Below are 16,251 nucleotides of genomic sequence, written 5' to 3'. Positions count from 1 at the left end.
TTCTAAACCTGATTGTTTGCATTTGGCAGCCCCAGGTTTATCTGTCCCTGCAGAATATGCACTGTTAAAACAAAGAACAAAAAAATCCAACACTTGGGGTGGAAAAAAAAAATGTGTAGGCAATCTGGCTCAGAACCCATTCAATCTTAGGCTGGGTCTACATCTGGTTCTGAAATCCACAGAACTTCAGGTTACAAAAACACCCACGGTTTCTCTTCTGAAACGCACCCATGAGCCCAAATGTGTCTCTTAGATTGTACTTTCCCAAGCGCTTAGTACAGTGCTCTGCACACAGTAAGTGCTCAATAAATAAGATTGATTGACTGACTTCCTTTTTTTCTGTTTTATTTTTAATGGTATTTTTAAAACACTCATTATGTACCAAGCACTGGGGTAGATACAAGATAATCAGGTTGGACACAGTCCACATCCCACATGGGGCTCACAGTCGTAACCCCCATTTTAGAGATGAAGTAATCGAGGCACAGAGAAGTGAAATGATTTGCCCAAGGTCACACAGCAGACAAGTGGCAGAGTCAGAATTAGAACCCAGGTCCTTTTGACTCCAAGCCCAGGCTCTCTCCACTAGGTCGTGCTTGCTGAAGATATACCACAGAGTTATCCCAGTTGAAAATAAGCTGTGGGCTTTTCTGGGTGGGGTCTGAGGGAAAACCAGTCAAGGGATGGGGTCCGTTTTTCTCATCCAAGAATCACAAATCTAGATTAAAAAAGCGGGGGGGTGGGGGTGTGCCCTTTTGCACAGTGAAATGTATATCCATGAAAGACTCTTGCTGCTTTTGCAAATCAATCATCTTTACAATCTTGCCCGGGAGGGCAAAGCAAAAATTGGGACAGTTAGACAGCAGCCAAACGGAACTCTAACGATTCGCACTGAGTCACGAACCATTTGGGAATCCCGGGATCTAGTCAATCGATCGCCGGTCATGTCTGGCTGCAGTGCCAGCCGGTCAAGAAGACAGGTGTGAATTATGGGCAGATTTTCAAAGCCCAAAGGTATACAAGCTGGGACCAAAGCAAGGAGGGAATGGTAACAGTATGTGAAGCAACAGAGCCGTACACAGAGCCAAATGGAACAAAGGAACATGGACTCTCCTTTCCATGCACGTTGTCTCATTCTCCATCACTTTAAAAACGTCTGCTCCTTCCTCTCAGGAGGAATTATCTCAATGTACTGTGGGGGGACTTGGTAAATATTAGACCACTCCAGCTGAAACAACCCTGCATAAGAAAGCACCATGACTGTTGAGCTCTACTCTGCGCCTTCCTTATGTGTGGCCTGCCAGGGTTCTTCTCGCTATTTTGTTTCTTTTCTTTTCAAAATAGCGCACGGGAGAAAATGAAAAAGAAAACACATGGAATGAAAACAAGTATGAGAGCAATGCATCTGCTCCTGGGGAGCAGGGTGGTGACTCCTAGTTGGCCTCTTGAAGCCAGAAAGGGCTCCCCTTATAGTCACTGGGCTCCAGGGCCGGGCCAGAGGCTCATCTAATGCAGGGCCCCAGTGGGGATGTTCCAGGAAGGAGGTAAACGTCAGGTCTGCAGTGGCTCTGGAAGCCATATGGCTTTTAGACTGTGAGCCCACTGTTGGGCAGGGATTGTCTCTCTCTGTTGCTGAACTGTACATTCCACGTGCTTAGTACAGTGCTCTGCACAGAATAAGCGCTCAATAAATAGGATAGAATGAATATGGGGTCAGTTGGCACAGTTGCTGTGTTGCTTCCAAACCCAGTGCCACCATCTTCTGCAGCTGCTGTCTGAGTGGGAGCAGCCTAGGCTCAGGGTGGCAGCCGAGGGGAAATACCCTCTCCCTTCCCTCCATTCTTTCCTGTCCCCTCCCCACTTGTTTCTTCCTTCCATCCAGTAGGCACTGCAGCCTATTGGAAAGAGCATGGCGCCTGGGAGTCAGAGAACCCAGACTTTAGCCGGGCTCTGCCACTTTCCTACTCTGTGACCTTAGGTGAGTTGCTTCTCTGGGCTTCCTCATTTGTAAAATGAGGGCTCAATACCTGTTCTCCTGTCCACTTAGCCTGGGATCCCCGTGTGGGACAGGGACTGTTTCCAACCTGATTACCTTGTATCTATCCCAGTGCTTACTTCAGTGCTTGGCACCTGGTAAATGCATAACAAATATCTACCACTATTATCATTATCCTCTTCATTCTCTCCCCTCCTTCCAGCCCTGCCTCCCCTTTCCTTTTCACATGCTCAAAATGAAAAGTTGGCCTCTTTGCTAGAGAGGCTAGTTAGGTGACTTGACCACAGTCACTTATTCCTTAAGCAGGATTCCTCAGTGGCCTCTGCATCTGGGAAGCTTTATTTGGAGAGGCAGACACCCCTCTCTTCAAGAGTTCGATCCCACACTCTCACAAATTCTCCTTCTTCAGATTGTAAGCTCCTTGAGGGGAACAAATAGGACTTGTTCATAGTAACATACAAAGTACCTAGTGTGATGCCATCAACACAGTAGCTATTCAAATTCTTCTTGATCACACTCCATCACCCTAGTATTTTCCTGATTTGGGTTCAGCTAGCAGTGTTGAAGCCACACAAACTAGTGGCATTCTACAGTCCATTGACATGCTGGCAATTATTTTATGGCTCTCCATATAAAGCAAGGGTTTTCTATAGAGGAAAAAAAAAATGATTCGCTATGGATCAGGCAACAAAGGAAGTCCTCCATTTAAGCCATTTCAAATTACAATGAAAGACATTTCTCAAGACATTTATACCATTTTGGAGGGGGTGCTTTAGGAATCAATTTTAAAAACTACAATGGGAAGGGAAGTGTAGGAGAAAGCTTAAAGAGGATGGGGGGGGGGGGGGGGAACGGACAACAGGGAGATAGAAAGAGAGAAGTAGTTTACTTAATTGCCAGGTGGAGTCAGTGGGGAGAATCGACATCCATCTTAATTCCAATGAAGAAAAGTTGGCTACCCTATGGTAGAACCTCTCTGACTCAATACGTAATGTAGTTAATATTAATCGTCTGTAAATCGACCAAGTACCTAATTTGGAGTCATTTGATTAAAAAAAATGGGGTATCTGGCCTTGGTTAGGGATCCAATTCTCCTAACTATAACATTATTCCTATGGGAAAACTGGTTCCAACTCACAACGGTTCCCCTTAGTTTTTTAGGAACCAATCATATTGCAAGGGTGAGGATTCCTGTAGTTTGCTCTTCGTCCGACTCAAAAGCACTATTGGAAATACCAGAAAGACGAGACTACAAGAGTAAAAGGGAGAGAATCTGGTTATTTATTAAAATACAACCTTTTTCCATGCATTACGATGTTTACTCATTTAGCAATAAGAAAGCCCTCCAGAAAAATGCACTCATCCCCTCCCTCACACTACTATTGGTGAAGAATTATGGACTCTGTCCTGTTGGATTGTGGGTAGTGCAAACAACTTTGTTATACTGCTTGGCAAAGTCTATCTGCATCAATCATATTCAATTTTGTCCCCCCCCCCCCCAATCTGCCCAAATCGAGCCATACAGCTCTATGTGTATTAAATTCCAAATGGAATGAACAAGGAACCATTTTCAGGCAGAGCAAATAAAATAAAAATTGAGACCAATACCTATGGATAAACCCTTTTCATTCACAATTTCAGATTGGGCACAATGTAGGCTGTTGTTCCCGTCCTTGGTTGCTCTCTAGCAGTCTTCTATACAATGCAGTGTATTGTTTGAATACTGGAGCAATTTAAGCTTTTTCTATGTATCCAAAAGTCCCTGGATTTACATCCAAAGAAATCTGGCACTGCAACAAAGTTGACTTGTGAGTAACAAGTCGCAACCTTTAAGCAAACTGCTCATTAATGCAGAATTCAACTTGCTGCTCACAGACCCTAATTAAGCCATGCATTTGAAATGTAGTCTCCCACCTCCCCTTCTCCCAAAACTGTGCAGTATTTCTGCACTGAATTTCTTTCCTGGGGCCCCCGTACAGTACCAAGTTGATTATGGAGAGTTCTAAATGGAGGGGGAGGAGGAAGAACTACGAAAGGAAAAAATTTAAGCCAAAACACCATTAGCTCCTATTTAGCATACTAGTGAAGCTGGGGGAGGGGGCAGGAAGCGAGGGAGGAACTCCCTTTTCACATTGCACATCAAAGAGGGCAGTTCCAGCCCAGAAACTGGCTGGGCGAGATCTAAAATATCAATGGTGAAGTTATTTTTTGCTGGTCTTTCCTGTACTTCAAAAATGGCACTAAGCCCCAACTGCAGAATAATCTATAACGAGAACTGGGAACATCCAGTTTTATGGGGGCACTGTAGAAAGAGACAGACCGCCGTAAAGTTCCTTTCTCTTCCTGAACCAAGCCTTCAGTGAGAAGCCATTTTTAGATGTTCCCTATTAACTTAGTTAATACACTTCCTTAGTTATGTTTACTTAACCTCTTTGCAAACAAAAGCCTGAAATAGGGAGGTTGGGATATTAAATGTCAGCAAAATCAGCTCCATAGGCGCTTAAGAATGTCAACTTGGTTTATGAGATAACCAGCCACTCCGGCTCTTTTTGTCACCAGAAGGGTAGGGTTAAAAGACACTGTTTCAGTCACCAAAAGTGAAGCCGGCTTCAGAGTGAGAAGAGACTGACGATACAAAGAGAATGAAGGGCAAATTCAGCAAAGCAAACTGATGGAAATTATTATTTTGAATATACCATAATGTGACGTTTGGGGAAAAAATGAGCAAATGGAGTTAGCAAAATGACTTTCAGGCTCTGCATTTTAAATCCAGCTTCCACAATGAACATTTTTGGAACTGGTCTCAAGTTTTTTTTAAAAAGATTAGCTTTGCACTAAAAAGCTACAGTGCTACTCAAGCCCAACACTGGAGCAAGAGAAATGCTTCATTATTGTAGAAAGTCCGTGAGCTAATTATGTAATATGCATCTGCAGCTAAATAACCACCATCTCTGCTAGGAAAATGTATACATATGTATATTCAAAAGCAATGCTTGGCAGCAAATCTGGATCTCATTTTCTTCCTAACAAAATCCAGTCTTCTGTACTGCCCAGAAGAATGAGTAGAACTAAAATTATTGGGGGGGAGGAGAGGCTTTTGAGCCTCTTCACATGCCAGGAGGGATTTTTTTTTCTTTGCATTTTAAATGCTTTTTTTCCCTGTCTTTTCCACTGCAACAAATCCGAGCCGTAGGAACACAGCAAAAACAAAGATTTAAACAATAGAAGGAGGAGGGAGAAAGGAAGACAGCTCTGCCTTCCAAACAGAGCCATCTGTACACTCCAAATGATAATGATAAACAGCCAGGAAAATAATCTTCCACTAAGGAGAAAGATTGAGGGTGGGGTGAGGGGCAGGGAAACGGGTGAGGGCAGTGTTAGAGAGAATAATCACACCTCTCCATGTTCCAAAACTGTAATTAACCAAAAAGGCAAACGAGCCAATCTAGATCTAGACTCACCTGGGCTGGTTTTATTAACCCCACCTCTCCCATGACCTCACCCAACACATAAGGCTCCCAAGGAAAGTCTCTAGCTGAAGTAAAATGAGTTTCCACAGCAAAACAAGTTACAGATGTTCTAGCTCAGAATACACCCCCAGATCGAGTGCTTGTCATTTGATATGGAGTGCGAGGAACTGGAGGCTGGTACAAAATGGTTCTGCTCTGTGGCCTTTTCACCTCAGTGAGGGCCCACAGCTCTCCTGAGTTTCCTGATGCCTCTGAGCTCATTAGGCAGAGAACAATGAAGCCAAAGCTCAACTCCATTAAACTGGCAGTTGTTAACTGGCAGAAAACTCCGCAGAAGAGATCATTCATTAAGCTCCATTTAAGACCCTTCTCAAAGTCTCAAGTTAGCAACTCTCATTCAGTTCCTCTTCAAGTCCCCCCCCCCCCAAATTATTTAAAATTCACTCTTCCGGGGCAGAGCTGATTATTTTAAATCCCCTATTCTAAATGGTGAACAGTCCTAGGTTCTGGAAAACTTAAAATGCTCTCTTCATCTTTTTCAAATGCTCCAACCTGCAATTTATATTTACTTTCCTGCATTATAAATCACACGGTTAATCTAAAACGGGGAGGGTTTTCTCTGCCAAATTACACATTGACGGCTCTTACCCTATAATTAAGGCATCACCAGCAACAGCAGCCACGTCCAGCCACGAGTATATTTATAAGCACATAAGCTTTCAGCACCAAATAATTATCCAAACAAAACTGTCAGCCATCTTGCAGCAACAATAGCCTAACTCTACCCTTTTTTCCAATGGAGACTTTAACTCGTTTTTATTTTCTACCCTGAGCCATCATTTCCTCTACTGCCCCCCTAAGCCTGCAACTCACAAGATTCTTCTACAACGAGTTATTCCACTGCGTGTTTAGGAGAGAACTCTGATAGGGAATTAGGGAATGGTCTTCCGACCACAACATGGTTAGAGCACGATGCACTCAGAAAAAAATGGTTGTGTGCACGTGTGGGATATTGGTCGAAGTGCACATAACCAGAGTTTCACCAAGAATGTAACCCTCACATTATGGTTACAACCGACTGTCTCCCACCCGCTTCCATTTTCGGAGAAAGGTGGAGCAAGGGGGGCACTTCGTGCTAATGTAACTGTTCGTCGTGGGCAGGGCACGGATCGGCTAACGCTGTTGTATTGTACTCTCCCAAGTCCTTAGTACAATGTTCTGCACATAGTAAGTGCACAATAAATACCAATGATTTATTGGGTTACCCACTGTGGTTGCTGATCATTTACTGAGTGCTGATAATAGTAGTACTAGTATTTCTTAAGTGTTTATGGTGTCCCAAGCACTCTACTAAGCGCTGGGAAAATGGACAGAGGTGGCAGTTGGACATGATCCCTGGCCCACAAAGGTTCCCAATCTCTAAAAGGTGCAGAGTGACCCGCAGGAACAAACCCTAAAATCCAGTCTCTGTCCCTTAGAAAGCAATGAGCTCATGTGTGATTAAGTAGACACCCGTCGCGGAGAGAGAAGCCCTCCCTTCTCCCCAAGCAAATGCAGATATTAAGTGTTATACTTAGTTTTAAGCCTTCTTTTGGTTATCTTTTTTTTTTTACTTTGCTTGACTTGATGGACCTTAGAGAGAAGAACAATTATTGGGCAGCAGAGCCTGGGATTTGAGGAAAGAGAGCAAAGTCCTCACCCAATCCACTTAAGTCTAGGAAGGCATCCTGCATGAGGTGCGAGTTTTAGGAGACTTTGAATGAGCAGGAGGTGGCTCAGGCAATCGAAGATCAGTGAGGTTATAGATGGCTGGTGAAAACAGGAAAATCTGTCCTCCTAAACGAAGGTTGTTATTGTTCCTTCATTTCTTTTGTTTATCCCCTTGGTTCGGGGAGAAAGGCGGGAAGGAAAGAAAGGGAAGAAATTGGAGTAAGGATAATGGTGTAAAAGGAGGTGAGCTGCAACCAATGGAAAAGTTCCCGGCGATGAACGGCAGCAGAATGGAAAATGGAACAAAACCATCCATAATACATTTGTGCATCCAATTCGCAGAATTCATTCTCCTGAGTATGGGAGTGAGCTCAAGTATCCACTCAATGGAACCTCATTAACAGACTGGTCAACGACATTTGTTCCTCAACATACACAACCAAGCTGTGATAGCTTTGAAACAGCAAGATCTTCCTTTCAGTATTTAGGCCCTCTTGTAAAATAAATGCCACAGTGATGGCATGGGAGTGCTGTGCCCATCTCCAAAAACACCCTTCAGAGTTCAGTACAGATGTGAATGGTGTTTACACTGGGGAAACCACTAAGATATAAACAACTCACTATAAACACCACTCAAGTTTTGCTTTGCTTTTCTTCATTTTCTATGTGTTTATTTTGGTGTTAAAATAATGTTAACTTCCATAATAAGGAAAATAGCAACAGATGTTTAAACTAAACAGAGACTATAGTATATTATCTCTCGTTTCCCATACATCTATTTTACTTTCAAAATCAGAGTCTCTTCTGCATAAATAACTTTGGGGAGAGCCGAAGGCCACATAAGGGACTCCTTTATACATTGTAAAACAAACAACAATGAATCAACCCATGCAGGGCACTTCGGCATATCTTCCCCTCCACCAGCAGCTGGAGACATAAAATGAACCTGAGTGCTACTCCCCAAAGATGTTCAGACCCCTAGGCATAGAAAACAACGATTTTCTCATACAATAGCTGATGAAGGAGGAGGGGCAGAACAATGAACAGCACAATCAAAGTTCTTATTCACCGAAGGAAACAAAGTTTCAAGAGGCAACTCTGTTAAAACAGCAGGTAAACCAGATGAAAGATTTGCAGTTCACGCTACCATCAGTTCTGCTTGCTCATCCAAGGGAGCTCAAAATGCAAGTCAGGGTCGTTACAGTGCAGATTCAAAGAAAGCTATTCATCAAAACTTACCTAAAGCAATGGCAGAATGAGGATATTTTCTAATTCTAAAAAACAGTTCTTTGTCCCCAAGGGCAACTAAAAATATAGCCAGAGAGCAGGGACACATTTTAGGGTGAATTTCAATCCACTTGTGAGTGATGGGCCTCTGGTCTTTTCCAGGGGAACACAATTGGGTCATGAACACCCTCCATAAGTTTTTTTGCTGCTTCTTTTCCAAAAGAAATATCAAGTTTACTTTCTAAAAGAACATGGAAAATACTCCTGCTGAATCAGAGGGGAGATTTCTGCACTGTTTGTATGTGGTTACAGCAAAAACACTCCTTTTGCCAAGCTGAATTAGCTCAGTGGTGGCTTTCTTTCCACTCCAAGCCAGGCCATTACCACTTCTTCGAATTGCACGTAGATAAAGCTCCAGGAGATTAAGGCGCTGATTTCTCCCTTGTTACTACAACCAGAGGTAACTTTAGGTAGTTCTAAGTGCTGAGACTCATCAAGCTACCATTAGCCGGGAAGTAAGAAAACTCGACCAACTCAGGATTTTGTTTTTAAGAGTTAACTTTCTGGTGTGTTGTGTAATTGTTTCCACAAGGGACCAGAGTGTGGAGGAACATCCTTCAATGTCAGAGCTATACAGGAAATGAGAAGTCAAACAAAGGGCCAGTCTGTGCTCTAAAACAGAGGGGCCCTTCCAATGCCTCAAACCGAACAGCAAAATTCTTGATTGTTCCAGACAATAACTCAACTCAAACAAAAACCTACTGTAACTGTTCGTCCCGAGATACCGATTTTAAAATTCCCGTTTTAGTTTTACAAAGCATACAAGTATACGCATAACACCACATCATTTAAACATCAAAACTATACATGCTCAACCTAGATACGTATTTCTAAAAGCGCTTCCTGAGCAGCACTAAACGAGCAGTAAGAAACGGTTTTGCTGTTAAAAGGCTAAGACCGTTTATTGATAAATACTTTAAGCAATGCCTCTCAAGTAAAACGACTGAAAGTTCTTTCGCAAAAAAACAAATTGCCTGACAAAGAATTACTGAGCTCTGGTTTGACAGAATGCTTCAACGTCCTGAGAAAGAGAACAAAATGTACAGGATGTTAGAATTCTAAACAATAGGGTATGGAATTCACATACAGAAAAGGGGCTATTTCTGAAACAAAACATCTACCTTCATAGCACAGAATGCCGATATTGTTGTTCATCTTGTCCAAGTACTGGTAGTTCAACAGGTCCATCTTCATAAATAGCATTTATTGGGCTAGCAGAGAAGACCAGCTTGTTTGCTTTCACCCAGAAACAGTGAGGATTCTGAAATCAATTGTTGCTGAGTAGCTCCTGGCTCTTTCCTAAACTTCAGAAAGCTAGAGGCCCAGCCTCTGATTACCAAAACAAAGTATGTGAAAGTTTAAAAAACGAAAAAACAAAACAAAACAAAACAAAAAAACACAAACACACACACACTCACACACACACACAAAACCCTTCAAGGGTTTTTGACTTGGAGACCGTGTATCGTGTCTTCGATCTAAAATTAGTAAGTAGTTTCGAAGATCTTTACCAAGTTTTCTTCAAATCAAAACGTAAAAAAAGAGAGAAAGAAAACAAGAACATTTCTTAGGACAAAGACACGCTAGTTCTCCTCACAGCCCGCTGCAAGTTAACTGCACTGACATGCAGGCTATGCTTGGTATGACTCGTATGTAAACTAGCTTCCTCTTTCTAGCAGGAGGGAAGGACTGAGCATGCTCAATGAATCCCTGGAGCTCTTCAAATGTCAGGGATATTTTCTGCACAAGATCAGCCTCTAAATGTATTGAGTGTTTGAAAGAAAGAGAAGGAGGAGGTAGAGAGTCTGTACAGAAGTGGCCATGTCAGAGCTGCTCTTGACAGGAAGCAGCACTGCCACTGCAAAACGGGAACAGAAGAAAAAAAAATTAGTGAGGCCTCTTTTCAAGTATAGGGTAGGAGATCTAGGCAGCTAAAACTGTCACACAGCCCAAATGAAGAGCTTAACTTTTTAGCTTTACAATACTTCTAAGCAATCTACCCCCTCACTCTGCTTTATTTATATTTGTCCTGTTTGGTCATTTTCATCAGCTCCTATTCAATAAGCCTTAAAATCATCAAATCCATCTTATCCCAACCTTGAAATATGAGACTTTTATTTTAAAAATGCATTACATCTGGGAATGAAAATCTTTGATTTGCAATAATGAATAGAATTCCAAGGTGATTTTGGGGGGGGAATGGTGGGGAGGGAGGTGGGGGGGAGAGAGTATTGGCACTAAAATTAAATGAATATTTGAAAGTTTCTATACCACCAGTTTTATGAACTAGAAACATACACCACCATAGAAGCTCAACTACCTGTGGAGTGAACATACATGGGTAGCTGCAATTTCCACAGTGGGGATAAGGCAAGGAGGTTGGCAAAGAAATTGAGGTACACTCCCATTAAAAGGTCACTGGAAGCTCTTAGATGGCAGAGACCATGTTGTATTCATATTCTTCGCTAAATCTGCACACTGTGAGTGTACAAGAAATACTAAACAAGACCATCAATCCCATTAAAAAGGAAGCTTTCAGTTTTCCTGCTTTCACAAACAAAAATATAATCCCTTCTCACAGGCACAGCCTCAACATTAACTTCACTACTGTGATCCGAACTTGTAACTCCAGGACACCAGGAATAATAATTACGCTATTGAAGTGCTTACTGAGTTAAATAGAAGATTTAGGAGACCAGGCCCAGTCTCTGATCCACCCATGGCTCACAGTCTATTTTATCTCCATTTTACAGATGAGGAAATAGAGGCTCATAGAGCTTAAGTGACTTGCCCAAGGTCACACAGTAGGCTAGGGCCTCAGAGCTGGGACTCAAATTCAAGTGGTCTCTGGGCACTGAGTCCCATGTTCTTTCCACAAGGCTAAGGTTTTAGTAAACTGTTTCCTTAATTCATGAGATTGAATCATATAAACCAGTAGCAGCATGGTCTAGTGGATAGAGCACGGGCCTGGGAGTCAGAAGGACCTGGGTCTAATCTTGTCTCTGCCTTTTGTCTGCCGAGTGACCTTGGACAAATCACTTGACTTCTCTGTGCCTTGGTTACTTCATCTGTAAAATGGGGATGAAAACTGTGAGTCCCATGTGGGTTAGGGACTGTGTCCAACATGATTAGCTTGCATCTATCCCAGCGTATATAGTACAGTGCCTGGCACATGGTAAGCCTTGCAGTGTGGCTCAGTGGAAAGAGCCCGGGCTTGGGAGTCAGAGGTCATGGGTTCGAATCCCGGCTCTGCCACTTGTCAGCTGTGTGACTGTGGGCAAGTCACAACTTCTCTGTGCCTCAGTTCCCTCATCTGTAAAATGGGGATTAACTGTGAGCCTCACGTGGGACAACCTGATTACCCTGTATCTACCCCAGCACTTAGAACAGTGCTCTGCACATAGTAAGCGCTTAACAAATACCAAATACCATTTAAAAATAAAATAAATAAATGACAGTCATCTTTTCTGAATCTGAGGCATATTTTGCTTTATAGCATAGACTGCACAGATGGCAGGAGATACTCTTGTTGAATACCGACTTTGGATTTCTAGTTACAAACCAATTTGATGAGGAACGGGTACTAATGGATGCTTAATAAATGCCAATTACTGCTGTTGCTGACGATGACGACAATTTCCAAGCATATTACACAAATGCAATTGTAATAATTTCTGGAAAAACAAAATTTTTACATCCATAACATTAAACTAGTCAGAAATTGCCCTTTGAGAGGAAGAAAACAACCTTGCACTTTCAAAGATATTGGGAGAGAAGCATAATCCAGTTGGTACAAGGCTACCCGTTTCCACTTAAATCAAAATTTCTCCTCTCTTCCTGATGCTAGGTTAACTCTTTAGTTACGGTATCACTTAAAAGGTTCATTCTCTTCCTTCACCTATTGAAAAGAGCTAATCAATCAATCAATGCTATTCATTAAGTTCTTACTCCTTGCAGAACACTATACTAAAGCACCTGGGAGCGTACAATTAAGTAAGTACACATGATCCTTTCCCTCAAGGAGTTTTCAAAGTAGTGGGGGAGACAAACATTAAGATAAACTTTAGGTAGGGGAAGCAAACCATGTATGTACATAAATGCTGTGGGTGGGGGTGTTGTACTTACATGCTTAGAGGGTAGGAGGGCTATGTGCATAGGTACCTCAAACTGTTGTACAATAATATGGGAAATTAAAGTTACCAGAGATTACCTCAATTTAAACAAATCATCTGAAACAAATATTTCGATAATTCAACTTTAGAGTAATAATAATCATTATTTGTTCATGTTTACTATGTTCCCAGCAGTGTTCTAAGCACTGAGGTAGGTACAAGAAAATCAGGATACTTGATAGCAGAAGGGCAGGAAGATCACATTAAAATCCCCCCTGCTCCCACAGAAAGGGTGACAAATAGGAGGCAAAAAATTAATCTTTCTTTTAAAACTGGGCTCAAAAGATTTCCAGCCATTTTAGAGAACATGTTCAAACTTTAATGACTAACTGTTCTTTTAAGAACGTCTCTTCTTTCCACTGTGCCTTTTCAAGGGTTTGATACACTGCACTGCATTGAGTGGGTGCTCAAGAAATACCATTATTTTATATTACTACTTTAAGAAACAACAAAATATGAGAAAATCTGTGGAAAAAATTAATGTTAAATCATTCTTTGCAAAGACTCAGAAGTTTCTGCAAATGTCTGGATGTTCAAGGTTCAGGAATGATCTTCAAGACAAAAACCAGTGAAAATCCATCTTTTAAATTTGTGTAATATACATGCTCTTTCAGGGATCAAATTCACAAGCACAAATGATTCACTGAGCTTCTCTTCAGTTTGAAATACTTCAGGTTGAAATACAGTAACATCAAGAGCAAGAACATTTTGCCAAGCTATTTGTCAAGTATATGTAAAAGGCTCTCACCATTAAACAGCATCTTTCGAGCTTTGTTATTTTTGAAATATTGTAAATTGTACTGCTTCTAACTACCTTTAAGTAGCCTTCTACCTGTGACAGATGTTATGCAGCTTTCTGTATTGCGGTGGTTTTTTAAAAAAGAAGGCAAATATACATTTTTACTCGACTACTTCTTTCCCCGTTTAAGATTAAAAGCTCCAATTAACTTACACTTTCAGTACAACAGCACCCCCTACAGCTATTCTAAGAAAATCACACATGCGCCTTTTTTGAGCAAATCTGGCTGGGATCTCGGGAACAAACCAAAGCACAGGACAGTAAAGCTTTCCCTCATATTATATTTCACATTTAACCTAGCGAAATGTATTTCTTTCATTCATTCATTCATTCAATCGTATTTATTGAGCGTTTACTGTGTGCAGAGCACACAGATAGAGACGATCCCTACCCAACAACGGGCTCACCGTCTTGAAGGGGGAGACAGACACCAAAACTAAACAAGTAGACAGGCATCAATAGCATCAAAATAGGTGAATAGAATTATAGACATATACACATCATTAATAAAATAGAGTAATAAATACGTACAAACATACACAAGTGCTTAAAATAATTTTCCACATTAAAATATATGTCAAGTTATTTACTGTGGGCCAGAATATTTTAGAGGTGGAACATGCAAAATGAAAATCAAATGATTAATCAATAAATACATATACAGAGCAGCAGCTTTTTCAGCTGGACTTCCAACTTTGCTTATCTCTGGTGTCTAAAACAATCTGAGAATCTTTAATCAGGGTTGAGACAAGTCAAAAGGGTGGCTTTCTGGCCTGTTAGCTCTTTGAAACTGGCCCCCTTCCAGTCCCCATTCTCACTAAAATCCACGCTCACTTTTGACACCCCCCCCCACCGCCCCCCCCCCCCCCCGTCCCTGATACGCACAGTGAAAAGTTGACAACTATGCCCACTATGTGCAATCTTTTACCCAGCAGACGTGATTACATGTGAAGGAGACAAAACTCCTGTCCTGTAGGAGTTTCAAATGTAAGGTAATGACACTTGGAAGGATGGACAGGCAAGAAAAATAGTAATAATAATAATGGCTTTTACTGAGTACACCCACTGGGTGCAATGTACTACAGTAAGCACTTGGTGAAGGATAAGAGAAGCAGAAGAACTGCTCCCTGCCCCCAAAGATCTTACCTCCTAATGGGAAAAAAACCCAAAAGAGACTTTCAAGTTGAGCAAACAGCATAATTAATTGACTGTACATTTATAAACAAGTGCTGAGGATGGGTATAAATGAATACAAACCACTAAATTAATACATAAATATTGGGTTGATGTGGTTTAGGGTGTAGGGAATTAGGAGGGGAAGACTTGTTGGAGGAAGTGGGGTTTTTGGGCTGTCAGATTTTCCATCACTGTAGGCGGCACCACCATCTTTCCTGTCTCAGACCCATAACCTTGGCATTATCCTTCAATCCATTACTAAATCCTGTCGGTCCCACCTTGACATCATTAAAATCCACCCTTTCCTCTCCATCCAAACTGCTACCACATTAATACAACCTCTCATGCTATCTCGCCTGGATTACTGCATCAGCCTCCTTGCTGATCTCCCAGCCTCCTGTCTCTCCCCACTCCAGTCCATACTTCACTCTGCTGCCCGGACCATCTTTCTACAAAAACGTTCAGGACGTCGCCCCGTTCCTCAAAAAACCCCAGTGGCTGCCCATTCACCTCCGTATTAAACCAAAACTCCTCATCATTAGCTTCAAAGCACTTAATCACCTTGCCCCCTCCTACCTCACCTCCCTACTCTCTTACACACCAGCCCACACACTTTGCTCCTCTAGTGCTAACCTTCTCACTGTGGCTCGGTCTCGCCTGTCTCACCATCAACCCCCGGCCCACGTTCTGCCTCTGGCCTGGAATGCCCTCCCTCAAATCTGACAGACAATTACTCTCCCCCACTTCACAGCCTTACTGAAGGCACATCTCTTCCAAGAGGCCTTCCCTGACTAGGCCCCCCAACCCCTATTTCTTCTCCCACTCCCTTCTGCATTGCCCTGACTTGGTCCCTTTGTTCTTCCCCCCACCCAGACCTACAGCACTTCTGTACATATCTGTAACTTATTTATTTGTACTGATGTCTGTCTCTAGACTGTAAGCTCATTGGGGGCAGGGAATGTGTCTGTTTATTTTTGTACTGTACTTTCTCAACTGTAAGAACAGTGAGTGCTCAATAAATATGACTGACTGAACAGGAGAGGGAGAGAGTTTCCAGGCCAGGGGAAGCTCAATGTGGGCAGAGAACGTGTCTACCAACTGTTATATTGTACTCCCCACCAAGTGCTTAGTACACTGCTCTGCACACAGTAAGCCCTCAATAAATGCCATTGATAGATTATAAGGAGAACAGTGTGGGCCAAGAATGCTTTTTTCTTTTTATACGACTGTAGACTCTCAGGTCTGAATCTGAGTCAATGAGGGGTTAGTGAGATTCCTCAATTATGTTGGATGGAGAGGCCAAAACCGAGAGTTTTAGCAGCTGTTTGGTGGTGGCCATGAAGCCGTTTCTGAATCGACTTCAACATGTCCCTTAGAAAGACTCAGGATCTCCCAGGCATCTACTGGTATACTATTTCACTCCGCATCCGTTTCCACAAGGGATGGCATGTACCATAGATCTAAATTAGGCCGGTCATTCACTTCTTTGCTCCTGAAATCGTATGTCGGCTCTAGTCATCATCAGAGCCAAAGGGAGTTGGCTATTCCTTACAGTGTGAAAATTGTGTTGGTCGATAGTTCCAAGGTGAATTGTTCATTGGTATTTGAAAGGAATGCCTCAACGACATCATCGTAGCATTC

General features: G+C 42.2%; 1 protein-coding gene across 2 annotated transcripts in view; it reads right to left on the bottom strand.

The window, feature by feature from the left end:
• Window positions 1-16,251, bottom strand: part of VGLL4 (vestigial like family member 4) — a 152,153-nt gene that overhangs the window by 56,407 nt on the left and 79,495 nt on the right. The window contains exon 1 of one of the 2 annotated variants that reach the window (XM_029050188.1): window positions 9,585-9,666. The exons of the other annotated variant lie outside the window; for it this stretch is intronic. Within the exon in view, the coding sequence (XP_028906021.1) occupies window positions 9,585-9,666 (82 nt within the window). Of the gene's footprint in view, window positions 1-9,584; window positions 9,667-16,251 lie in introns of those variants that run through there. 2 annotated transcript variants of the gene reach the window in all.

Source organism: Ornithorhynchus anatinus, chromosome X1, assembly GCF_004115215.2.
Source record: "Ornithorhynchus anatinus isolate Pmale09 chromosome X1, mOrnAna1.pri.v4, whole genome shotgun sequence".
NCBI lineage: Eukaryota > Metazoa > Chordata > Mammalia > Monotremata > Ornithorhynchidae > Ornithorhynchus > Ornithorhynchus anatinus.
This window is presented reverse-complemented; position numbering and strand designations above follow the sequence as displayed.